This window comes from Strigops habroptila, chromosome 3, assembly GCF_004027225.2.
Source record: "Strigops habroptila isolate Jane chromosome 3, bStrHab1.2.pri, whole genome shotgun sequence".
Classification (NCBI taxonomy): domain Eukaryota; kingdom Metazoa; phylum Chordata; class Aves; order Psittaciformes; family Psittacidae; genus Strigops; species Strigops habroptila.
This window is the reverse complement of record NC_044279.2, coordinates 64392037-64417569: the sequence shown is the minus strand read 5'-3', so window position 1 is coordinate 64417569 and position 25533 is coordinate 64392037. Positions and strand designations below refer to the sequence as shown.

The window sequence follows — 25533 nt, the reverse complement described above, 5'->3', positions numbered from 1 at the left end:
GCCAGCTGACTGAAAACATATCTCTTCACAAGTTCTCTCAGGAGTTGATGCTACATAAGTGTGGGCAGCAGGTGATAACACAAACCTAAATATGCTGCAGCCAAGAATCAAGTTACACTGACTGTCTGACAAAGAATCCTATCTTCTTACTGCAGGGGAACGAATTAATCCATACAAAAATTAGCTTTCACTTGCAGCATTCTCAGTGTCCTTTGCCACACTCATTCAGCGATTCCTCTCCATCAAATGGCAGAGCAGCTTTGTCTTTCCCTCCTGCTTAAGTTAAAGCAATAGGTCACGACATAACCATACCCTATCTCTCAGCCCATTCAGCTAGTGAGAAGTCAAAGGAACAAGATTTCTTCCTGAAGCTAGTGTGCCCTGAAACATAGAGTTGGTGATACTTCTCATTTTTCTTAGGCCCATATAACTGCCAAAGTTACTCAAACAAACAAGAAACCTTTGGCTGTGCTGTAATCTCCCATCCCAGAGAATTAAGCAGGTGGTTATTAAAACTGCAGTAACACCCACGCTGCGAGCACATTTAAACCCTAAAGGAAGAAATTCTTCCTTCCATCAAAGACAGCAAAATCATTTAATGGCTTCAGGAAGCCTTCATACTCCAGACTTCCTCTAATCATTTTCATTCCACTTCCATTTAATTACCTGAATGATTAATTAAGCTAATGTTTTTCACCGTGCTTTGGATAAGTAAAGCACTGTATAAATCCTTGTCATGAATTGATTATTAGGCTACTATTTATTTCACTGGCGTTGCCTTCTGGGCTCTTCCTATTTCTTTTCATATTCACTTTCATAGGCAGTGCCCAGGGGTACCATGACTAATATTTCTAGCCCAAGTTATGGAGCAAAGACCTTGTGCCCTGTTAACCACTTAATAGCATTTCTACCTCAACACCAGGCTCAGATTCCAGCCTCGCTGCACCTAACCCCTGCCCGTATGTGCACAGTGGTGAGAACAGATGGAGGCTCGCGTCGCTCAGCATGACAGCAGAAACCACGGGTGGTTGCAGCTCCTCCCAAAAGGAGATTGTTTTTCCAACGGAGTCCTGGAAATATCTGCAATTCTGTCCTTCCTTTAGGAAGCCTAACCAGGGCTCTCGTGGTGCCACAGGAGCTGAGCATGGACTACCCCAGAGTCATGGTTAATGTGGCCTCTGAGGACAAAGAAGAGGCTTGTCTGTGACCGAAATCCCACCCGCCTCCCAGCTGCTCTACAGTCATGTATTACTGAGCAGGCCATTTACAACTAGATGTACAAGCACTGATTTTGAGTGTCTCAAGTTGTGGTTGTTTTGAGAGACCAGAGATGTGACTTTAAAACCAGGACCTATCCCTCCAAATGAAACCAGTGGGCTCCATAGGTATTGTCTTTCCAGATCCTGTGAGGTAAATACGCAAAATACTGGGTTTGCTTTGTTTTTCTTTAACTGTCAGCCATACAAATTCTGCTTTATAATTGAGAGTCAAGTTCTTTCCTTCTCACTCATAAGTAACATTCAAGAGGCCAAAACAGGCCACAGGGATGCCAAAAATATAACTCTTTGGAACTTGGTAAACAATTTTGTTGATACTGCTGAAAACGAAGCAGAATCGTTTTCTCTTGGCATGTTGGCTCTTCAGAGGTAATGACAGCTCATTGCTTTGAGTCACTGAACTCAGCAGACCCAACTGTGGGCGCAACCAGGGCAGGCTGAGCTGGTGAACCTCATGATCCTCCTCTCATATTCCAGTGTGCTTTAACTCCTTCTAGGGTCTCTGAAGCAAAAGACTGTCTCATGCTCAGGCACCAAAGGAGCAAAGGACAAGTCCAGAAATAAAGTCCCTGTAATGTTCCTTTCTTCCTTGCCTAGGTCACTGCTAGACAAGCATAGGACTTTCTGAGCAGGAATGTCCGTGCAGAGAAGGCAAAGAAGGGGAAAGCACCCTAATCATTCTGCCCGCACAATCCCATTTCCTTCTGTATCCTCGCATTGTAACTAGCTATGGGCATGAGTTTCGGGGTACTATGAAGCCCTGCTTTCTCCTAATCCTTCTTTTCTTGGTCCTTATTAACTCTGGAAGAAGACTGCTAATAGCACTGGTTGCCAGCTAGGGCAGCCATGCAAAGCATCTGCTTCAAGTTCTCCAGCTAAGTCCCACAGTGATGCCCAGGGGTTTGCCCAGCACGACTGCCAGTCACAGTCCCCAGTGCTGAGAAATTATGGGATTTGCAGTGAGTCAGCAACTGAGGAACAAGGAGCCAGAGAACAAAATGGAGGAAGAAAAGCAAAGGGAAACAAATGGACAGCACAGAAAAGAAATACACAGAAAACAAAAGAGAAATCAGAGCCACTTAATATGGCTTAACCCATTTGTGGTTGGACTCTCTAAATACCAGGAGAGCTAGCTAAAGCACCAGAAAGTTGGCATACTTGTCCTGAGGCCTGTATGCACATTATATGGGCAGTATACAGAATTCAAATGTAGGGGTCTATGTACTACTGTGTGTAGATGCATGATACATGGTATGCAACTCAGAGTAGAAAATCACAAGTCAGGCCTTGTGTTATAACATGATAGGCTTAAAAACCTTAAGATTTTGAACTTTAAAGAAAAAGGAAATAGAACCGTGAGCACTTTTTTTTGCTAAAACCACAAAATCAACAGAAAAAGGTGAAGATGAACAGAAGCAGTTCCTGCATTTTGTCTGCCACCCATTAGTACCTGTGCTGGAGAAGGTACACAAACCTGCCCACAGGTTCTCTGCTGCTGTGGAGGGAACTGCTTTACCTGAAGAAAACCACAAAGGCAGACTTGCCCTAACAGTCCTGACTGATGCCTTTCTCTGATGAACATAAACAGCAAATTGCAGCAAAAGACTGATGAGGTGCTGCCTGAGTGCCAGATACGCAACGTAACAAACAGCTTCCTAGAGAAGAATGGGCAGCAGGAAGAAAGAGCACATAAGGGCTTTGACTTTTTTCCACCCAATCGAGAAGGAAACAATATATGTCTCTTCCTTCTCTTTGGCTACAGTCACAGTGTGAGAGCAGGGGATTGGTTTCCATGGCTCATTAATCCAGGCTACTGCTGTTTCATGGAGATCAATGTATCATTTAATAGGGAGAGGCTTTGCGAGATTTTATCTGCTGATGGCTACCATGATATTTATAGACATATCCATCAGCATAACAGCAGGAAGCAACTCTCTAGGGGTCGAATTGGGTGGATTCCACCCATTTAAACTCTATTATGGATGCAGCTTTCTGTACAGGATTAACCACTTAACTCACTGAATCCTGAACATCATCAGCTATTGCTCACAAGAACTGATGATCTCCCTGGCTTAGTTGTGGGATGGTTGACTTGTTTTCAGCCTCAATTATCTTTTCAAAGAATAAGGTCCTTTGTTAACCTGTGACTTGCTGAGCAATGTGTAGGCAGCCTATGAAGCACTTCACGGTCCCCTTTTAACCCTATGATTCAGGCAGCTCCAGCGATTTAGTCCTGTGATTGCCCTATTTCTGACCAGTCTGCATCTTCCCCTGTCACATGAATAGCAAGACTAGAGAACCAACTTTGACCACAGCAAGCTTAGGAAAATAAACAACAGTGGCTTGGAAGATCAAGGCAGAAACTATGTGCACATTATGCAAAGTGTTTTAATGCTTTCAGCCTAACTTTTGGTAATGATTTACAGGGCATGCTTCCCTGCTATTTTGAGAGTCAGCTCCTTTGGGGATTTAGCATGCACTGATTCTATCTCCTAAAATTATCTTTCTACTATTGAGTTTCCTATGGTGAACACACCTTTTGGAATGAGACAGTCTTGGAAGGGGAGCTCAGAAAAGACCTGTTGTATCAGCAGCTCACAGTGCGGAGAGAATAGAGAATAGAAAATGTTTACTGCTGCTTAATTTGACACAGAAAGAGGGATGCTGAGTCCTGGCATGGACAAGTGCTCTTGAATACAGATGGCAAATGTGAGCTATTTAAGGTTTTGTTTTCAATGGCCAGAGCTAACATCAGTCTTGTCTGTCCATCCACTTTCCCTTTCAAACTTGCCATGACCTTCTCACCCCTCTATTTCTCTTATCTTCCCTCCTGTTTACAGTGACCTCCACCCTCAAGTCCTGGTTGTATAACTAGTGCCAGCCTGACACACGAGCATGCAGCTCTCATCTTCCTCGGTCTACTACCATTCTAGAGCTCCCTCACAAGTACACTTAATGAGAAACATGAGGGCAGATTTTACCTATCCCTGAGTGCAAAAATTAAATTCCCAGTCTCTGGCAGAACCCAACCCACCCTTGAAGGTCTGGTCAAAGTTCATACACAAATCTCATTCCCACTGCTTTGCTCATGAGTAGTTTTATTTTGCCAGTGTATACAGCTGCAACATGCTCTTGCTCCTTTGCTTTATGCTAATCCATTTCTTTTCACCCAGATATCTCAGAACACTCCACAAATACAACATAAATTACAAAACTAGTAAGACTTCTGTCAGGTAGTAAAGACAATGGCGTTATCATCTCTGATTTATGAAAAGAGAAATTGATGTTTAGAGAAATTTTTTATAGGAATAAATCTCTAGTCAACAAACTGCACATCCAAGATGACCTGGGATAATTTTAATGTTTGAAATGTACCTACCCAAGAAACTTTTAATTTTTAGCTAAATCAAGACACTTGTGCAAGTCTATTAATAGTAGAATAGTTTAAAAAAAACCACAACCAAACAAGTCTACATTATATAGTTCTTTAACAATCTTAGAAACACCTGGAGCAACTTAAGAAGTCATTCTCAGTGCCTCAACACACTCCCAATCCCATTGGCACTGATAGATTTTAAATGTCCTGACCAGCCTCACTGGGGACTTTCATCCTGCATCTCCTGCCCAGTGGTCCTGGGGAGGAGGGCTCCATTTAAGCCCCATCCTGGGCACCTAGGCCTGCACTAAGCTATACTGTAGCTGTGCCAGTCTGCATCCCTGTCTCTATCTCCTGGGTGGATGTTGGACCTATGTGGCAGTCCTGCCTCCTGCTGAATTCGCGGGATTGACCCTGAACCTAACTCATCACCTCACCTTGTCTGGCGCAAGATGTGAAACCTGTTGGCAGTGCTCGATGCTGCCCACCCTGCTCGGGTCCTCTGAGCATGACTGTGCCCTAATCCAGAGGACATTGCCCCTGCCTGCCCTTGGGCTCACTCTTGGCCTACCACTTGTCCCCTGCTCTTTCCGCTTCCCAACACACTCATCCCCACCACCAGGTCATTCTGATATTGGAGATGCTGGAAAAGATCTCACAAGCACCTCAGCGCAAAGCCAGCAAGCCACCTTGGGCCAAACCCTTCTCAGTGGTGGTTTAAAAGCAGCCACTGAGTTTGCAGCGAAGTGGCTACCAAGCACTAGCACCAGCCATTGCGTTACCACTCTCTAGACAAGCCACTGTTGATCCAGGGTGACAGTAAGTTACTGTGGGAATGCCCCACTGAATTCCCCAGGTTACATCCGCTAAAGGATGACTGCAGTGGGAGACGGAGAGTTACAGCTTAAAGTTCACTTTGATAAACAAAAAAATACTTAAAATACAACTTGCCCAATCTACATTAGAGATCCAAAATGTATTAATTGGAGTTTATTAGCTTTTCCATAATGTTTCAAGCAAGTTCTTTCAGGCTGTCTACACTGAGTCATTTTTTGGAAATAAACAGTTTGGATCTAACCCGAAATGAGAAATTATTTCGGATTTGGTAATACAGACTGGGTTTGCAACTTCCTCTGTGAACAGGCATCTGGAAGGAAACTGTGTCTAGAAAATTTTGGCCTGCCTGTTCAGCCTGCCTGGGCTCAGGCTGTGCTCAAAGCTGGAAACCTCAATGGGAGACAAGGGTTAGATTCCTCACGGACTGCCCTTCCCCCAATGCCAAGAAGTAAACACGTATGTCTGAGGCTACATAAACTAATTAGACACTTAATCCTACCTTTGTCTGCATCTGGTATTGCCAAGAAAGATGAGAAGGAGCAGCAAGCAAGGGAGGAACAGCAAGAAAGAGAACAACAGCTTGGGAGCCAATACCCTGCTTGAGATGTTCATTTCACACAAACTGTAAGCACGCCTCTCAAACCAAGATGATCCTAAAATACCACACAGAGCTTCAAAAGAAGGGGAGAAATCCTCCTCAAAAGAGAGGTGCCTCACTTTCATTGACTACATAAAGCTCAAAGACAAATTAACAAATAAAAGCAATAGCTTCTTAATTACTGTGACAAGTTCTCGAGCGAAATGGCAAGCAGGGGAGTCCTGCCCACCACAGACCACCTGCCAGAGATGAGGCAGGGGCACGCTCATCATGAAACACAAGAAACAAAGGTTGCATCAGTGAACAACCCCTTTCCCAGCAGGTCTTCTCAGGTTCAGGCACCGCTACCATGCAACTCTGTGGCACTGCTGGCTTTCCTAAAACAGTCTCTAATGACAGCTTCAGTAAGCATCACAAGAACCAGGACCAGCAGGCTGAGACGCAAAAGATTTAACTTCTGTGACATGCTCTGTAATTTCCAATTCAAGATACAGAACACACATCAACTGTTTGTAGTGGTAACTAACAGGAGATTGCTGTAAACATGCATTCAAAATGAGGGACAGATGTCTGACAAACACGGAAAAAAGCAGCACCGAAAAGTTAGGAAGCCAGGTTAAAAAGAAGAAACGTATTTTCTCAAATCACCTTATTTGCCTCATGGTACAAACACTTCCAGGATTCACGCTGTGAAGCACTTCCAACCATGACAGCACAAGGTTTGCTTTTGAAAAAGAGGAGCAGCGGAGATTAATGGATGGCAACTGATTTCAGCAGGTGGGGCTCTGAGAAGAGGTGTTAACTACTAGAAGAGCTTGCAACTAAAGCAGTGAGCAAAGAGATGCTGTGCTAGGCAAACAGGACTTAATTGATCTACAGTGATGACAGGCTTTAGTATTTTCTCACAGGTAATAACTGGTTGCAGAAAAGAAGATGCCTTAGGCCTTTAACCAAATTGGTCACCTTAAAGCTATGAAATGCCCCACCCAGCACTAATTATTGCTATTATGACAGTAACAATGGAATCAGGAGTAACGGCTGTTATTCTTTGACTGCTGCCTTGCCAAGGCTGGTATTTTGTTTGATATGGAATAAAGAAAGAGGCTTAATCAACTTAAAATCACCCTTTGTTACAGAAAGCTTTTGCCATTATCTGAGTAAAACTCAAGTTTTGACAAGTTGTGAAAACAACTCTCTGTTTCCAGTTTCCCCATTTCCAGTGTTTACACCTTATACAGTGTTTGTGTGTCTGTGAGGAAGGTTAAAACAAGGATTTGCTCATACTTTTATGTTATGTGTTATCCATCCCCCAGTTGGACTGTGGCAGTGACTACCCCTGTAGTTGGGGTTTTTGCCTTCTACCACCCTCACCTGTTGTTTATATGGGTTTTCAAGCAGCCAAAATAAGAGGCAACTGCTTTTAACTGCAGTAACTGGGAACATCAGCAGGTGGTCTCAAAATCAGGTGAGTCGCCTCTTACTAGTTCTATTTTTGAAACATCAAAATAGGTTTGATTCTGTGCCACCATGCTTGCTGAGATAAGAAAGCGGAGCATCACCATCAGCCATCTGTTCAACGCACAGCCGGAAAGAGCTCACTTCACGCAACCGAGGGCTCGGACAACGGCCTGCCAGGAGCTAGGGAAGCCCTGCACCTAACTGAAGGGGTCTGCAGCCAGCTGTCTTTGTATTTCATAAGGATGTACTGCTGATGGAAATTACAAGCAAATTACAGATTCCAGCACTTCATGATCCCTCCACACCCAAACAAAAGCACGTGGGGACAAGGACGGAGTGCTGCACGCTGCAGCTTGCAGTCTCCATGGACCCCATTGATTTATTAGAGGGTTGTTGATAAGCTATGATGTACTACAAAGCTCCACATCTTTCCTAGAAGCTATCCTTTCCTCAGTTGTGTTTATAATGCCTTTTATAATTTCCAGCTCTTCTGTTTGTTTTTATATGGGTGTAAGAAGGTTTATTTCTCTTCAAGTCAAAGCATAGGGCCCCACTGTTTGTAGCTCAAAGTCTCTCTAATGCTGCTAATCTCATATTAACAGCCTACTGACACAGAAAAGACTGATTGCCAGCCCTCTGGCCCTGTGACCTGACCATGTGCTGGTCAGATCTGGATTAATACTTGAGGCGATTTACTTCAGGAGGCGTTGTTACAGGTGCCTGTGACTCTAAACTCCCCTCAAACTGCCTGGCAGGAGAAGGAGGAGGGGAACCTGTGAATCCACAGCTCATGCGGACACAAAAAAGGCTCTTCTGAAACTCATTTTTCTTTTCCTATACAGAATCAGCAAAAAAAACCCCTTGATTTCAGATTAAACGCAAGGAGCTGTGTGCCAACATCCCACCCAGGACACAAAATCCTCTGTGGTGCTCCCTCTTACTACCTGTCACTGCCAGAAAGTTTACTTGACTTTTGCTTTTCTGGTTACTAGAAATTGTTATCCAGGAGCAAAGACAAAAACACTGATTTGCTCCAGTAGTAGAGCCCTGCTGTGCAGGCTAATTCAGGTACAAGAGTGACTCTTTCAGCTTTAAAAACAGTTTAGGCTGTTCACATTTAAGGAAAGATGGAAAAACAGCATCATTCCTATTTGGTGATGAGTGTCCAGTGTGACACTTTGGTTCCCTGGCCCAAACAGCCTCAGATTCCTCTCCAGGGCAGGACTGCACCTCCTACATTCACTGTGCTGTGCTGACTGTGCTGCTTCATGACCCTACATAGCAGGAGGAGGGTGCTGGGGTGACGGATCAGGCTGACCAGCTGCACTTGACGTCACCCGGCACAAGAGAGTCCACACGCTGCGTCCAAGCTGCACCAGGAGTAGAGAAACAGAGGCAGGAGCTGATGCTACCCGCAATCAGGTCAACATCCGAGGCTTCATGCATGCCCTAGTCTGGAGCTAGAGCATCTCGGATCTCCGCTAATATGATTCTACTTCAGAATGATTTTGCTTTGCTTGTTAACAAATTGCCAGTAAAATAGGTAATTGCTCCTGGCCTGAAGTTAAACAGTCCTGTTACTGAGTTACTATTATTTGCAGGTCAGAGAGCTGCAAGAGGTTTGGCCTTCAAGGCACCACACTGTCCCCTCTAGGAAGAGAGGTAAAGTACAAAAACATTCTACCATACTTTCTAGAGAAATTAATTTTACCTATAATTATGGTCATTACAAGGCTGCTTAAACAACCTTGGCTTCTTAAACAACCACACTGCAAGTCATACAGATCTTCTGTTAAGAGCAACTCCTACCACTCACCAACCCTTCCTTGCCTCTAACACAACTGCACTAAATGTTGCAGCTCACACATCTTTCCAGAGGTGTTTATTAATAAGGAGCATCTGCAGGGAAACAGGATCTGACTCACTCCGCGGCACAGCTGCTCCTGCTGCTCACTTACCCACCTGAAAAAACAGCCCGTTTCAAAGTCACCTCCATCGCCCCACAGCAGCCAATTCCAACATCACCAGTGCAAGACTGTACTGCCCTTCTAAGGGAGGAATATTCTTGGCTGCTCCCCATGAAAGAGATGCCTGGACAATATCTTTGCACGTCGTGAACTTACCTTGGGTTTGTGCTGTCCTGCTCCTTTTCTGAATCTCAGTGGGGAGTATCCAGCCAGTGTGAGTCTTTTTCGAAATTGATTCCTTATCCATATTTGGGAATTTGTGCTGGGCACTGGCTGGTACGAGGCACGTTCTTCCCACAGTGCACTTTGGGACTTGTAGTTCCCAAAAAGGAATGTTGTTTTCCAAATTGCAGGCGCCAAGCAACAGAAACAGAAGTCTGAAACGCCTTTACCTCTGCTGTCACTTATCTGCTGGGCCCTTCCTTTTGTAATGTTTCTGTGTTGTGGTCTCTCCTTAACCAGCCTGAATGCCCCGGGAATTATTCCACAGATAATGGCAGCATGCAAACCCCTGGGATGCACAGCTGAGCAAATGCTGCTGCTGCAGAGTGCTCCTGCTGCTACTGTGAGGGGCAGGTACACGGTCCTGCCTCCTGGAAACAGCTACTTACAGAATGAGAGTTATGATCAAGCTTTTAATTGTACTCTCTGCACTTTCTTCCCTGCTTCCAACGCTGAAATGGCATGGAAACTCCCTTTTAAAAGATGTGTTCCACTCTTTGATGTGTTCCGTATTAGCGTATTTCTTTTTCTTTTCTTTTTTTTAATAAAGAAGTATAGTAGGGAGTCAGCATTACAAAATAAATCAATCTTGTCTCTCTTGTAGAGAGATTCACTTTTGAAGGGAGTTTGCACTGACTGCGGTAATTACCTTGTAACCAAGACACCCTATTGTTTTAGAATAACAACAGAAGAAGAATGTGAATCGTTGCCCGTAGGGTGCTGATGGAGGCACTGTTATTGCGCCCAAACTCCAGTTCCTTTCACAGATTAAAACCGTGCACACGGGGCCACTGAGGAGAGAGGCGGCCAGGACAGGAGGGAGCCCAGGAGCCTGTAGTACCCACGCCAAATCCCCTCTCTCGCTGGCCCGGCCGCGCCGCCTCATGCCGGGGCCTCTGCCGAGCCCCTCTGCCGGGGCTGGGCTGACGCCCAGCGGCCGCGGGGGGAAGGACAGCGGCCGCTGCGGGGCCGTGACCCGCCGGCTAACGGAGGCAGCCGGGACGGAGAGCGCTGGCTTGGCCGCGTCTCCTTGGCAGCCAGCGAGAAACTGAAGGGGGTTTAGCGGGGACCGGCACCATGACCCCAGTCTGCAGCCGCAGCTTCTCGGCGGGGAACCTCGCTAGAGCCTGCTTTTAACCATGATGCTCGCAGGAGCAGCCGTTGACCAGCGCTCCCTCACCACGGGTACACTACATGTCCCGCCAGCCCCGGGGCGGGGACAAGATGTCCGCTGGGGCGGCCCTTCCGCTACCGGGAGGCGGTGCAGTAGGACTTCCTTCACGGATTACGTGGGACGCGGGAGGTTGCGCTGCTGCTGTTTTCTGCCCGAGCGGAGCTGAGCTAAGGCGAGAGGGCGGCAGTGGCGGATCTGGAGCCGGAGCCGGGCGGGCGACGGGGCGCAGAGGGTCGCGGTGGCAGCCGCAGCCCTCCTGGCAGCCCTCCCGCCGCCGCCATGAGGAGCGAGCCTCTGGCCCAGGCAGCCTCGCTGCTGGAGGAGGCGACGGACTTGCTGGTGTTGCACCGGGACTTCGCCGCCGCTGTGGAGCGGTGTGAGGCGGGCTGCGACAGCCTGGGGCCCGCGACCGGCCCCGAGAGGTGCGAGCGGGGACGGGGCGGCGCTGGAAGTGGCTCGGTGCAGCACCGGCGTGAGGCTGGCTGCTGACTGCAGGCCGCATCTGCCTGCTTGTGGGTTTATTTTCATTCATAGAGGGCCTTTTGGGTTTAATAAGCTTTTTTTGTTTGTTTTGTTGGGGGGGGTTAGCAACCTCGTGGGTTCGAATATCTGTATGAATGGCAATAGCACTTATGGTCCTTGCCGTGGTTTTGCTTAACTTTTTCTCAATTATCTAGGTTAGCAGAGGGCAGCCCTGTTGCTAAAATCTGAGTTAGTGACCATTTAAAACCCGGGTTGGCTTTTGTGGCTGTTTGTTCATGGCCTGTCTGTATTTACATATTTCATATGAAGGGTTCTGTGTGTGTTTGAGAGAAGCAAGGTGTGCCTAAGAGCCTTCTCTGTGTTCTCCTAGACATCTCTTGTAATGAGGGGCCTCCTGAGTTGGCCCCTCGCTACAAGAGAGATACTGAGGTGCTGGAATGGGTCCAGAGAAGGGCAGCGAAGCTGGTGAAGGATCTGGAGCACAAGTGTGATGAGGAGTGGCTGAGGGACCTCTGGTGTTTAAAGGTCTTTTCCAACCTCACCAAGTCTATGATTCAGACTCCACGCATCTTCTCAGGGTGGCAAATTTGGCTTTTTTTCCAGGGTGAGGAGATGGAAAGGAGGGGAAGTGGCTGCCAGAGAACTGTTGAGTACCTACGCTAGGCTGTAGCTCGCTGGAAGGGATGCAAGGGGAAACATGGTTCTCAGAAGCGCTTATTTAGGTATCTCTTCATTACTAGTTCTGCAGAAGTAAAATGCTCCCTTTGCGTTGTGGGGATTCAGGCGCTGGCTGAGATGAACCGGTGGAGAGAAGTTCTGTCATGGGTCCTACAGTATTATCATGTCCCTGAACATCTGCCTCCAAAAGTTCTGGAGCTGTGGTGAGTTTCTGTCTGTGGCTGTCGGATATACGCAGGGCTTGCATTGGGTTTAACAGCAGGCCAGACTTGAATATCGCGTGATATTTTTGCTTTGTGTGGTGTGAGGATGAAAGGGGAACCACAGTCAGGCCTATTCGTGACCTGTGTGTTTGGGAACGTGCATGCACACTGCTTCATGGCGATAAAGTACAAAAGGGGTGATGCTGAGAAAGTAACAGCAGTTGTTGCACCTCTTGCCCTTGGAAATCTTTCTGTGCTTCAAGTGTTGACCCTGGTACATGCCTTCATGATAGCTGCCTGTGGATAGGAACTGTCTCAACTTTTAGTAAGTTAGTGTACTCTAACATTTCTTTCTTGTATTTCAGTATCCTGTTGTACAGCAAAGTGCGAGACCCCCAGGTCATGCTGGAGGTTGGCAGCAGCTGGCTGAGAGACCAAACCAATAAGAGCCTCCCTGAGTACGGTTCGTTGCTGGAGCTCTATCTGTTGCATGTGTTGCTTCCACTTGGTCGGTTTGAGGGAGCAGAGGAGCTTGTACGTGGCTGTGATGTTTTTGATAGCCAGCAGCAGCTAGCATTTCTCGGGACCATTTGTGAAAGCCGATGTCAGTGGACTCAACAGGAAGAGATGCATTTGGCTGCTGAAGAACAGCAAGATGCAGCAACAGAAACTGTTTTGGGTAGGCTTTCCCGCTGTTACTTGTGCTTCTCTTCTTTTTTTTTTATCATTTTATTTCAAGTTAGTTAGTTGCTACCTTGTTAAAGGGTAGCAAGTATTAACTATATATCAAGAATATTGTCCTGAGAAGCCAGCCATGAGGAGGTCCTGTTGTTGAACGAAACAGAAGACTTAGTGATCCATTTGCTGAAAATTACGAAGTATGTTTAGTCTCTGCCAATGTCAAGACATGAGAATTATTTTCTAGGTTCAAAAGCACTTCAGATTTTTTAATTTTATTTTTTAAGGGAAACTAAAACTACGTAGCAACCCTTTAGGTGGATGTTTTGTTGGCTCTGTGTACTCTCTGCTTTATCTCCATTTATAGTCGAGCCCATGTAGAACAATGCATATCTGGCATTTAAACTACTGCTTCTCCTCTAGAACTGTAAATCACTTGATGTTATCTCCCAGGAGCAAAGCTGGTACTACTGTAATATAAAAGCATATTATACTAAAGCAAATGCCTAAAAAAAGGTATAATGAATTGTATTACAAAATAGTACTGTTTCTCTGTTTCCTATTATAAAAAGGCAAAAACCCAAGCCAACTCTTAAGCAATCAAACTAAGAGTCTTACTTTAGTATTTTAGTTTCATATTATCTGTATCTCTGTGATTACTTTTTTTACTCTATTTTGTCCTAACAGCCTTTCTGTTCTTGTACTCTAGGTGCTTTGTCCCAAAAGCTCCTGACCATGTTGACATTGCTGCGTAGAGCACTAAGGTCCATGTCAAGCCATTTCCATTTATTTCCTTACAAAAAGATGCTCTTGGCTACTTTTCTGCTGTATCTGGTGGTGGTGAGATTAGACCCAGGTACAGTACGGAGATTTCAGATTTTTTAAGTTCCATTATGGTTACAGAGAAGAAAATAGTTGCTTTAATAGATTTGGTTTGTGTAAATGTCTCATCTTTGGAAGATACAAAAACTGGATGACTAAGAACTTACTAGTAGGCTTGTTTCTGATGTTTCCAGTTGCAATCCGTGTAGCTTTACAAAAGCCAGTTTTATGAAAACAGTTATTCCATCCTCAGTTCTTTCCAAAAGACAAGGTACAGACTGTGAGAGGCAGCTGAGCTGTCCTAGACTCAGCCTCTGCTTCAGTCAGCTTGAGGTGCTACAAGTGAACGTCTCCTCAAAGAGTGATTGCCTGACAGGCTGTCATGTCAGGAAAGCAGAGAGCTGCCCAGGGTAGCAATGTAGTCATGCATTTGATCTGCTTATGCTGGAGCTTCACTAGTGGTGGCTGCTGTCACTGAAGAATGGGCTGGTGCCATGATGTAGAAGTGGCAGCGGGGGGGTGGAGGGGGTTGGTGTTTACCCTTCTGCTGGGTGACTGGTGCTCCATAGCCATTCTGCAAGTAGCTTGCTGGAAAATACCGAAGGTAGCATGCTGTGGGTGGGAGCGGTGCCCTGAGTGAAGGCCCAGGTACTGAACCAAACAGAAGGTAGTAAGACACCTAGGTTTCCATTAATTCTAGTTGGGATTAGTTCTTTCTTAAGATGCATAGTGTATCTTAGTTTTACCTTTTATATGAAAGGCTCTTTTGCCTCTTTTGTTCTGCAGCTTCCCCCACATCGCTGCCGTTTATTTACAAACTGGTCCAGCTCTTCCGACAGGCTTGGGCAGCTGTGTTTTCTCCAATCCATAGGCCTCCAATTCAAGACTAGGTGTCTTCCATCACAGAATGTTTTTCTCCGCTTCTGTAAAGGTGTCAACTTGTCTTGAGGATGTTATCAGGCTCTTCAAGGACTGTTGAAATCCGTGTCCTAATTGAGATGACCACCTGTGAACTCCTGTGTGGTGTTGCCTTCATTTCTTCAGACAGGGAATGGTGGTGTGTGAATTTTAAAGCCACGCCAACTATTCCTGGTGTTTTGGTTGGCTCTACAGCACCGATCTGCCCAACACCAGGGCAGAGCCATTCCTTCTGTAATCTACAACTGAATAAGAATACTCCTTTTCAAACACTTTGCTTTGGATGTAGTTCTTGAGTGAGGGTTGTGTAGCCAATTATTAACTACGGAAGAATGTTTCATCCTTGTGAATGCTGGGCAGCTGTCTGAATGAGTGAAATAGTGTTCCTGGAGGCATGACTGTAAAAGGCAACAGAGGGGAATATTTTGTTTTGCCCAAAGACACCTGGAAAGCCCAGTTGCTGCAGCATGGGATTTAGGACAAGCATGTGGAAGAAAAGCACTGGAGAAAGTGAAGCCTATTGCATATGGTTTCTCTTGTGACTGATGCCTCCTTACACAGGCGCTCTCGATTTTAGTTATATTTAAGCCAGAAAGCCAAGATGGTGGGCCGCAAGGACTGTTCTGTGTCTGTTCTTCTTAAATGCAAATAACAGCACTTTATGCTTGCCTCATGCGTAGTAGTTCTTAGGAGCATGTGGTGATGGTAAGGAAATAGATCTATTTTTTTAAACTATATTCTATATTATTATCTAGTTGAACAACAGAAGTTGTAGCAGTGTTTTACTCTTTCCCTACCTCTTGCTTTGTTTCCGTAGATGTCAAATTACCTCTCCCTACCCCCAGTTTCTGAAGTCCTGGGTTACATGGCAGCCATTTAGCAATGCTTTATCATTTGAAACAAAAGTTTATTAATAGGTGGGAACATATACTTCTCTGAGATCCCAGATCTGTGGCAAGAAAATTACTATCTTTGCAGAAGATCTGTCACTGACTGACACCATTTCCAACCACTTGGGGCGGAAGTTGGAGGTTTGGCATAGAACATTTTTTTCTTACCCATCCATCCATTAACAATCCCATATCCCTCCCCAAAGCTTTTGTCCTGCTAGGACTTCGCACCAGAATAAATAGCGCATAATGCTTCACCACATTAAAGTTATTTCTTATAAACTGCTCGCATAGGAAAGAGCTGCTCCTGATATTGCTAGATGATTCTTTTAATCCAACTATAAGTGTAGTTACAACTCTGCAACCAACAGTTGTTGGGAAACCAGGTAGAATAAAGCACAGAAGCTCTGGCTGGAGTCATTTCTTGAAAGAGCTTGACACGGTTGTGTCTACTGGCCCCCCACTTTGCAAGGCGTCACTTTAAGTCTTTTGTAAGGCAGTTAATGGAACAGCAAACTGCACTCTGAAGTGAGGCCAAAATCTGACCAAATGGACTGTTTAGGTAACAACCTTGTTTTTTCTCTTGTTTTCTATTAACATTTTTAGTTAGATGGCAAAGGTGCAATTTTGGAGGTTGGGACCAGTGGTCTGAGCAGGCCATATTTTGTTTACAGACTGCTGTTAAATGTCATAGCCATTTGTTTACCAGGACTTTAACATTCGACTTGATTTTTAAGTGTAGGCTGGTAACCTTCACTTCTTTTGACTACTACTGATTTAGCATTTGTATTGTGTTTAATCCTTCGTGAGAGGGCAAAAAGACAGAATTTTGCAATTAATATTAAACCAGCAATATTTAATTCTCACAATAAAGTGACTACTGATTTACCTCTTTGTTGCTTATTTCTGCTGCGATTAAATATATGAAAACTTCTGTGTTTAATGTATTGATTCTCTGCATTTTTCAGATAATTTCTGGAAATGTTTCACTATGTGTCCTCATTGTACACGTGTATTTGAAGACTTGTCCGGGGGAATCTGACGACATCTAGTCAACTGATCATAGAATCATAGAATGGTTTAGGTTGGAAAGGACTTTAAGAATATCTAGTTCCAATCCCCTGCCATGGGCAGGGACTTCTCACACTAGACCATGCTGCCCAAGGCTCTGTCCAGCCTGCCCTTGAACACCACCAGGGATGGAGCATTTACCACTTCTTTGGGCAACCCATTCCAGTGCCTCACCACCCTCACAGTAAAGAACTTCTTCCTTATATCTAACCTGAACTTCCCCTGTTTAAATATAAACCCCTTACCGCTTGTCCTATCGCTACAGTCCCTGATGAAGAGTCCCTCTCTGACATCCTCAACTGATGATGTTGGTAGGGTATAAGCCTGCATTTTCATAGGGGTTCAGAGAGTGGTAATTACTTTCTGTGAAAGATCCAGCATATATATATATTTTTTCAATATCCCATTTCTCATATGGGATGACCAAGACCAGTATAGCACGAATAAAGTACCTGGTATTCATCATTAGCTGTGTTTTTCTTTGCACTCTCATTATATCATGAAGGGAAAACAGAGCCGTGGGGACCCTATTGTTTAAGTCTTGTCAGAGAGAATGTGTGGGCACATCATGGGTATGTGAGCTTTCTGCTAGTATCTCCAGGTCTGAGAGCAAAGTATAGTTCTGCTTTTCTGTTTTGCCGTCTTGCTAGATGCAAAAAACTTGTATTGGCCCATTTGTAGGCAGCTGAAAGGCTGAAGAACAGTTGTTTAGGAGAAGATGAACAAAGGTCACAAATATAAGGAATGGCTGGCAGAAAGAGCACCAGGAGGCAAGAAGATAATCTCATGTGCTTTGTTCACAGATGATCACAAGTGGAATCCCTTGCAATTCAACCTGTTCCCCAAGTCATTTTAATCAACGGAACTTGGGCAAGTTAACTCCATATCCACCATTCACCTACAGGCACCTTAGTCAGAAAGATGCCATTTAAAAATGATGCCACCTTTTGAAAGTGTAAATGAAGAAATTCTGAAATGGTTAATAAATGGTTAATAATCTTTTAGATGAGTTCTCAGCAGCATGTTCACCAGTTGTTAGAGTTTGAAGGAAGGGAACCTGTTATTTGTGAAGATGCTCCGTACATGGTAAAATTCTGGTTGTAATTTCTTCTTTTCCTTTTTACAAACCCCAAGGTTTAGCTTGGAGAATGAACTGGGAAGACTTGCTTAAGGGCTGACTTTAGGGCTGGGTCCTGTTGATGGGTGAAAGCAGGCTGCTGGCGTAGCGGGAGAGTGGGTGAAATGGGATGGTTGCCTGGGAGACATTATGACCTCTCCTACTTAAGCTGTGATGCTGAGGGGCCCCTGCCAGTGAGGTGTAGATGTCCTGTCATCTTGTACTAGGTTGCTTCTACAACAGGAAGAGCATCAGTAACCAAAGCTGCTGCTACCACCAATCAAGAAAGGAAACGTGTGGGAGAAGCAATGGTAAGAAAAAGAATCCAATTATTTTATGAGGTAATGAGCAGTGTGTTTGGCCTCCTGTTTCCCCCTACTCTGGTCAAGATCTAAGTGAAGGTGGGAAGCTTGAAGTGCCTTTTTTTTGCTTCATTTTGGGGGCAACAAATACTGCTCACATTGTACAAACAAACGATTGTTAGCTGCTTGGTAAATAATTTAGAGTCTGATATGTTCAGCTACATTTATGTTAATGCATTTATTTTAAGGGAAGTTATGCAGAAAAAGAAGGATAGGGTTGGAAATCGTTTTTCTTTCTTGAGTAGAAGCTACTCAGGATGTACTTTGAATACAGTATGTTTAACCCTGTAGTAATGGCCTTTTCCCTACCAGTTTGTAAGTATTAAAATGAAGAGCTAAGAAATGTGGATGTTTCCCTCTACCTGGTAAGACTGGATGGGAATAACCCACCAAAACATTCATACTCAAATATACTGTGTCCAACACAGTGTTTTTGAGAGAACCCTTTAAATTCACAATACTTGGGAGGCTGCATAGAAGGAGACAAACGTCTTTTTTGGATTGTGATCTTACATTTGTGTTTCAGATTTCTGTTGTTAAACCGTGTGCATGACACTGTAATAAACACTTTAGAAAGTGGTTACTGACTGAACAGCCATGATTACAGAAGTGTATGTCTGAGAAGGATTTCTCAGGAGATTAATTTAGTCTAACATGTGAAGAGTACCAAATCCTCTTGAGTATTTAGTTAAGTCTTCATGTGTTAAATGGAATTAAAAGTACCCAGAGAATGGGCTGAAACAATCAGTGATTGAAATTAATGAAGGGACTAAAGGCACTTTAATTCTAGTTCCACCTGTCCGACACACATGTTTGACAGAAGGTTGAAAGATCAGAAGATACGTCATTCCCTTTGCTTTATCTCTATATCAGTAAGATAGCATAACTGTGTCTTGTCCCAGACAAGTGGACTTGGCTCTTATTCCTTAGCTGGAACCTACTGTTGCTTATTTTGTGTACCTATACACAGTTTTTCTATCTGTGTAGGCTTATGTGCACTTACATGTAGGTCCTGTGTACTGTATACCGCATGCAGGCATGGCTGCAGATCTCTAACTGTTGTGATTATTGCTTCTTCTTCCTCACAGCAAAATATTTTTCTTCTTATTTGTAAGTAGGTGTCAGAATGTTTTACAGGAATTCCATTCTTGTGGAAAATTTTGGAACCCTTGGTTGATTTGGGGTTTCAGGTAAAATCAGCTTACAGATTTTACCTGATAAGATATCTTAGGATATTCACTGGTCCTTCTCACCATTCCCCTTGTCCTTCCCTTTCAGCGTGAGTGCATCTCTGTTCACATTGGCCAAGCTGGAGTTCAAATTGGCAATTCTTGTTGGGAACTCTTCTGTCTGGAGCATGGCATTCAGCCAAATGGCACCTTCATCGACCAACCCAGTGATGATGACTCTTTTGCCACGTTCTTCAGAGAGACAAGCTCCAAAAAATACGTGCCCCGCGCTATTATGGTGGACTTGGAACAAACCGTAATAGGTCGGTATAGAACTAATCTTGGAAAATAGAAACTAATTAACTCTTCTGGGCACCAAAGTTCAGATCACTGAATATCAGGACAAAGCCCTTACCATTAGAGATGATCCTAACATAACATGCAGGCACAATGTACAGATTTTAAGATTTTAATACCAAGTATTCCTAAAACCTCTGTTATTCTCAATGAAAAGATGAAAACTGAACTGCACTCTGTCATAGGTGCTCTACTAATAATAAAATCAAAAGTTTGCTATTATTTAAACCTCCACTGCTTATGAGTAAAATTTAGCTTTCTTAAAGACATTCCCTTCTGGTCTTTTTTTGTGGTGTATTTTTCCTTTGCTAACTGATGGAAATTGCTTTCCTCACACTCACCTGTAAGAGAGGGTGTAAGAGAATTGTCCTAATAGATCTTCAGGGGAAACTGCTGTTTTACTCTTGCAAATCTCCTGTTTTTCCAGTCATTCCCCTGATGGTTCTGATGGATCTTCATCTGATCAGTATACAGAGCTGACATTTTACCACAGCATGGCACAGCTCCCATTTGATAAATGAATTAATTGGCATAACACAGCAACTTACACTTGGACCAGAGTCCACTCTTTGGTTTGGGGTTTTTTTTCTTCAAAACTGACAACATCTCGGATGATACTCCTCACCTCTGTACTTTGTTTTTCAAAATACAGACCTTCCATGCCGTTTTCTGCCAACATAAACTGCTGCATTTGTTTTGCAAACGTTATCAACCTTGGTGAATTATCTCTTCCAAGCTTATGCTTTTTGTCTCCTGTTTAGATGAAGTGCGGACTGGCACCTACCGGCAGCTTTTCCATCCGGAACAGCTTATCTCTGGAAAGGAAGATGCAGCAAATAATTATGCACGTGGTCACTACTCTGTCGGCAAAGACAAAATTGACATGGCATTAGATCGTATCCGTAAGATGGTATGCACTATTACTTTGGAATCAAGACAATTTTTAATGGTGGCTCTTGTTTTTACTGTTGTCATTGGCTCAGAACAGAGACATGCAGGTCCTGGATGTCCCATCTTAGTTTTCCTATGAATTTGAGACCTAAATGGAAAACCTCAAACATTACCCTTGGGTGTGGGTGTCGCTGTGTCTATTTGAGGCTGTAATTTGAAGATATGTCACTTATTCTTTTACTTTTCTTTTTGGCTTTCAGGCAGATGCCTGTTCTGGGCTGCAAGGATTCCTGATCTTCCACAGCTTTGGTGGGGGTACTGGCTCTGGCTTTACCTCCTTACTGATGGAACACCTCTCCATTGAATATGGAAAGAAGTCCAAACTGGAGTTTGCAATCTACCCAGCCCCACAGGTCTCCACTGCTGTGGTAGAGCCCTACAATTCCATCCTGACCACGCACGCCACCCTGGAGCACTCAGATTGCACATTCATGGTGGATAATGAAGCCATCTACGACATCTGCCACCAAAACCTGGACATTGAGCGTCCCACTTACACCAACCTCAACCGTCTCGTCAGCCAGATTGTCTCCTCCATCACGGCTTCGCTGCGCTTTGACGGTGCCCTCAATGTGGATCTGACGGAGTTCCAGACAAACCTGGTGCCCTACCCGCGCATCCACTTCCCCTTAGTCACGTACTCCCCCATCATTTCCTCTGATAGAGCATACCACGAGCAGCTCTCAGTGGCTGAAATCACTGGTGCCTGCTTTGAGCCCGACAACCAGATGGTGAAGTGTGACCCAAGGCATGGCAAGTACATGGCCTGCTGCATGCTCTACCGTGGTGACGTAGTTCCCAAAGATGTCAATGTCGCAATTGCTGCCATCAAGGCCAACAGAACCCTCCAGTTTGTCGACTGGTGTCCAACAGGCTTTAAGGTGAGTAGGGTGCCATGAACTTCTCTTTAATGTTTAAAGGGCAAATTCAGTCTATCAGAAAACTCATATTTAGAGTTCTAGGTCTCGTATGTTTTCCACTTGTGAGAAGAAGGCATATACAAAAGATATATAAAATTTTGTATCAAATGTGCCCTTTTTCCTTTGAATATCCCGTTGACACAGGCTCCTACATGTTTAAATAAATGAAAGCATATACAGTATTTCTGTATTCAGTAACAGGTGAATGTCATAGAATCGTTTGGTTGGAAGGGACCTTAAACATCATCTAGTTCCAACTGCCTGCCATGGGCAGGGACACCTTCCACTAGACCAGGTTGCTCAAGGCCCCATCCAACCTGGCCTTGAAGAATGCCAGGGATGGGGCAGCCACAGCTTCTCTGGGCAATCTGTGCCAGTGTATCACCACCCTCACAGAAGAGAACTTCTTCCTAATATCTAATCTAAATCTACCCTCTTTCAGTTTAAAGCCATTCCATGTCAACCCTATAAGACTTAAAGAAACTGTATTTTAGAAAAAAGATCAAGGTAAGGCTCATATTCTGAGGACACAGACATTTGAAGGTGTCTGTTCATGAGATTTAAAAAACCAAGCCAATCAAAAATAACTCCCCAACCCAAACCAGAAGTTATCAAGAATATATATATTGCTGGCAAGTGAAGCACTTCTATGACATCGCTGCAAAGAGATATTTTTTTTCATTGTCCTTATTTTTCCATCCATACTGACATATAAGTTTGTTTCATTTAGAGTCCAGTTCTGGTTGGTGGCTGTCCTCCCCTCCCCCCTTTTTTTTTTTCTTAAGTGTAAGGAATGTAAATGCCTTACACTTCCACAATGTGCACAAGTTATTGTGCACAAAGAAGTAGCTTGAATGATATTAGACTTCAACACTGATGTGATCTGGGTTTTTCCCTACCTCACTTCCTCTCCCCACTAATGGTTTTACAGTTTTCTTACCCTCTTCATTGTTTCATTTTGTCCCTTTTCTCATAACATCTTTTCTATTGTTATTTGCAGGTTGGGATCAACTATCAGGCTCCTACAGTTACACCAGGAGGAGACCTAGCCCAGGTCGAGCGAGCAGTCTGCATGCTGAGCAACACCACGGCCATTGCAGAGGCTTGGGCCAGGCTCGACCACAAGTTCGATCTGTTGTTTAACAAGAGAGCTTTTGTGCACTGGTATGTTAGTGAAGGCATGGAGGAGGGAGAATTCACAGAGGCCCGAGAAGACCTGTCTGCCCTGGAGAAGGATTATGAAGAAGTGGCAACTGACTTGTTTGAAGAAAATGAGGCAGTGGAGTCTTAAAAATCACTCTGCTCTTTTCTGTGCATGAGATTGGCTCTCTGTCTTTTTTTCATGTGACTGCATTTGTGCTTGTTTCACACACAGAAAGTCCATTGCCATCTTAGTAAACTATGATCAGTATGAGGTCACTATGAGATAACAAGACAGTAAATGTGGGTATAGGAACAGCTAATCGTTAGTCACTTTGCCTCAGAGAGTGACAGGCTTCATATTTTTTGCTAATATATCCTGAAAGGATCCCTGTAATCTACACTGGTGTTTATTCAATACAAAGATACAGTCATGTAGCTGGAATATTATTTGAGGAATTTATGCTTCAAAATGTCCCACATAATCACTATGGACACTATGTAAGGAGAAGTTACCTACACTAAAGTTACCTACACTGCTCAGTCTTTATTTCATAGATTATAAAGCTGTAAGATGCAGCGAGAACTCCGTTGGTGCCAAGAACATACAGCTTGTCCTAGTGCTCTTGCTTCTACAGAATCCACAGTGCAGGGTGGTTAGGTGTGATTTTGCCAGCTGCCATGAGTAAGGACACAGTTCAGGTACTCTTAGCTTCAACAGGAACTTAGAGTACACTATACTTGTACAGTGACTGTGCAGCTATCACAACTGGGTTGGTCTGAAGGCACAAGTATGCTGACAGTTCTGTCATAACTGCTAAATGAACAACATCTGTGCCAGAGCTAAGGGCCTTAAAAGGACCAGCTTGTGGCATGCAGGACAAAGAAGCGTTACCAGCTCCATCACGTTCAATGAGATCACAATAAATCAGAACCATGACAAAAAAAGGTGTGTGATAGGTATAGGTGGGATGTCTAAGAACACCAGTTATGACTTCACACCTTAACTCTTTACAGGGTATATTTTTGTATATTCCCATTGTTTTCAGATTTTAGAACAACATCTTGTTAAGGCATGCAGGCAGGTGGCCAGCCACGGCCTGAGGTTAAACTGGTGGGATAACAAGAGAAAGTGTTGGATGTTGCAGATAATGGAACAGGAAAAGTGGCCGACCAATCCTAACCTGTGTCTAAGTAAGTAAAAAGGTAATGGCAGGAGAAGTTACTGGGCATTACATATAGTGAAAGGGGAGTTTTGGGGACCCCCACCTTGAGCACAAGATATCAAGAGAAAGTGAAGGGGGTGTTGGCTCACCGAAGGTATTAACTAAAGCTGAAATTACAAAATAAAAGTGTAAAATCAGCAGAACAGGGTCAGTGGTGAAAAAGTGATGTGTGTGTGTCTATTTGCAGGGAGGGATCAGAAGAGAAAGGTCATAGAAGGTAAAGAAAATGATGTCCTTTCGCGGGTACCTGTGGAGCAGCCCTGTGCTTGAACAATGCCAGCAGCAAGACAATAAGCCTGTTGTGCTGACCTTGCAGTGTATGTCCAACTTGTTTATGAGCTCGTGGTTATCTGGAAGGTTTCCCTTAACACTGATGAAGGGGAGACACCCTGGAAACTAAATGCATAGTGTTACTATTTTAATGCTGGGTTTACTATTGATCTTTCATAAACTTCTTTAACACCCCCCCCCCCCCAATGTTTTCACTGAAACACAGTCATGGCATACATCTCCAGCAGGCTACAGAAATGCAGTATGTTTGTCCAGACTGTTGAGGAGACTTTTCCCCTTTATGGCAAATCTGTTTGTCTTAGATTTGCTAAAATGTCATAAGCTGGCGCATCCAGAAACATTGCTGATGTAGATGGTCTTTTTATCTGCAAAATAAATGGCTGATCTTTATATTAGAAAGGATGATGCTGAACTTGCTGTATTGGGGGAGATGAGATAATTCTGCAAGTCCAGATCTAGTTCTATGATTTTTAACATCTAGAAATAGAAATTTCTAGAAATAACATAGAAATTTCATGTATGACAATTCTTAACAAAAAGGAGAGAATTCTTTTGAAACTGTGCCCCAACAGGTACTTGATTTTTCTTTATTTAAAATTAATTTTAAAAATACATAGCACAGGTCTCTTTTTCAGGGATAATGCCTGAACACCAGTATTTTATCAATACAGCAGTTTTATGTGGGTGCTGAATTACTAGGCTTTGGGATTTCGGAAATATCTGAAATGAGATGCTGTCAATTCTCCCAGTAGGTGGCAACAGAATAACAGAATATAGTTCTAGAGTGGACACAGGGAAGCATTTATATCTTCATTCACCTAATCAGAAGGTATAATGCTTGGGAAATGCAAAGACTTTCACACACCAAAGTGAACAGAACTGATAGATAACAGGACTTAGTGGTTCTTTTGGCTTAAGATCTGGTGGACAGTTGTGCTGATTTTGGCTGGGATAGAGTTTTCTTTATTGTTGCTAGTAGGGCTGTATTTTGGATTTGTGCTGGAAACAGTGTTGATAATACAGGGGTGTTTTTGTTATTGCTGAGCAGTGCTTACACAGGGCCAAGGACCTTTCTGCTTCTCACGCCATCCCACCAGTGAGGAGGCTGGGGGTGCACAAGAGGCTGGGACAGGACACAGCTGGTACAGCTGACCCCAACTGGCCGCAGGGATATCCTGCACCATATGGCATCATGCTCAGCATATAAACTAGGGGGGAAGAGCAAGGAAGGAGGGGACATTAGAAGTTATGGCATTTTGTCTTCCTAAGTAACCATTTCGTGCAATGAAGCCCTGCTTTGCTGGGGGTGGCTGAATACCTGCCTGCCAATGGGAAGTGGTGAATGAAT

General features: G+C 44.1%; 3 protein-coding genes across 19 annotated transcripts in view; 2 read left to right on the top strand and 1 right to left on the bottom strand.

Annotated features, from left to right (window-relative positions):
- The window catches only part of MICAL3 (microtubule associated monooxygenase, calponin and LIM domain containing 3), a 191040-nt gene extending 180575 nt beyond the window's left edge, over nucleotides 1–10465 (bottom strand). For 4 of the 14 annotated variants that reach the window (XM_030480611.1, XM_030480612.1, XM_030480614.1 and 1 more), the window contains exon 1: nucleotides 9670–10464. The gene's annotated coding sequence lies outside the window, so the exon portion shown is untranslated. Of the gene's footprint in view, nucleotides 1–9669 lie in introns of all 14 variants that reach the window. The other 10 variants (XM_030480616.1, XM_030480619.1, XM_030480617.1 and 7 more) reach the window with 6 other exon arrangements.
- Nucleotides 10466–11011: 546 nt separating this feature from the next.
- On the top strand, nucleotides 11012–16528 carry PEX26 (peroxisomal biogenesis factor 26). The gene is made up of 5 exons (XM_030480662.1): nucleotides 11012–11331; nucleotides 12133–12273; nucleotides 12639–12952; nucleotides 13661–13807; nucleotides 14560–16528. Exons 1-5 carry the CDS (start codon nucleotides 11189–11191, stop codon nucleotides 14661–14663), a joined length of 849 nt encoding a protein of 282 aa, XP_030336522.1. The 5' UTR covers nucleotides 11012–11188; the 3' UTR covers nucleotides 14664–16528.
- On the top strand, nucleotides 15311–22844 carry LOC115605751 (tubulin alpha-2 chain). Of its 4 annotated transcripts, none has more exons than XM_030480647.1 (6): nucleotides 15311–15396; nucleotides 17787–18080; nucleotides 19410–19623; nucleotides 20419–20567; nucleotides 20809–21489; nucleotides 22529–22844. In XM_030480647.1, exons 2-6 carry the CDS (start codon nucleotides 18078–18080, stop codon nucleotides 22817–22819), a joined length of 1338 nt encoding a protein of 445 aa, XP_030336507.1. In that variant the 5' UTR covers nucleotides 15311–15396; nucleotides 17787–18077; the 3' UTR covers nucleotides 22820–22844. The 4 variants fall into 4 exon arrangements, with proteins under 4 accessions (XP_030336507.1, XP_030336505.1, XP_030336506.1 ...); XM_030480645.1 differs by having other exon boundaries at nucleotides 15312–15396; nucleotides 17303–18080; XM_030480646.1 differs by having other exon boundaries at nucleotides 15329–15396; nucleotides 17456–18080.
- The last annotated feature ends 2689 nt before the right edge of the window (nucleotides 22845–25533 follow it).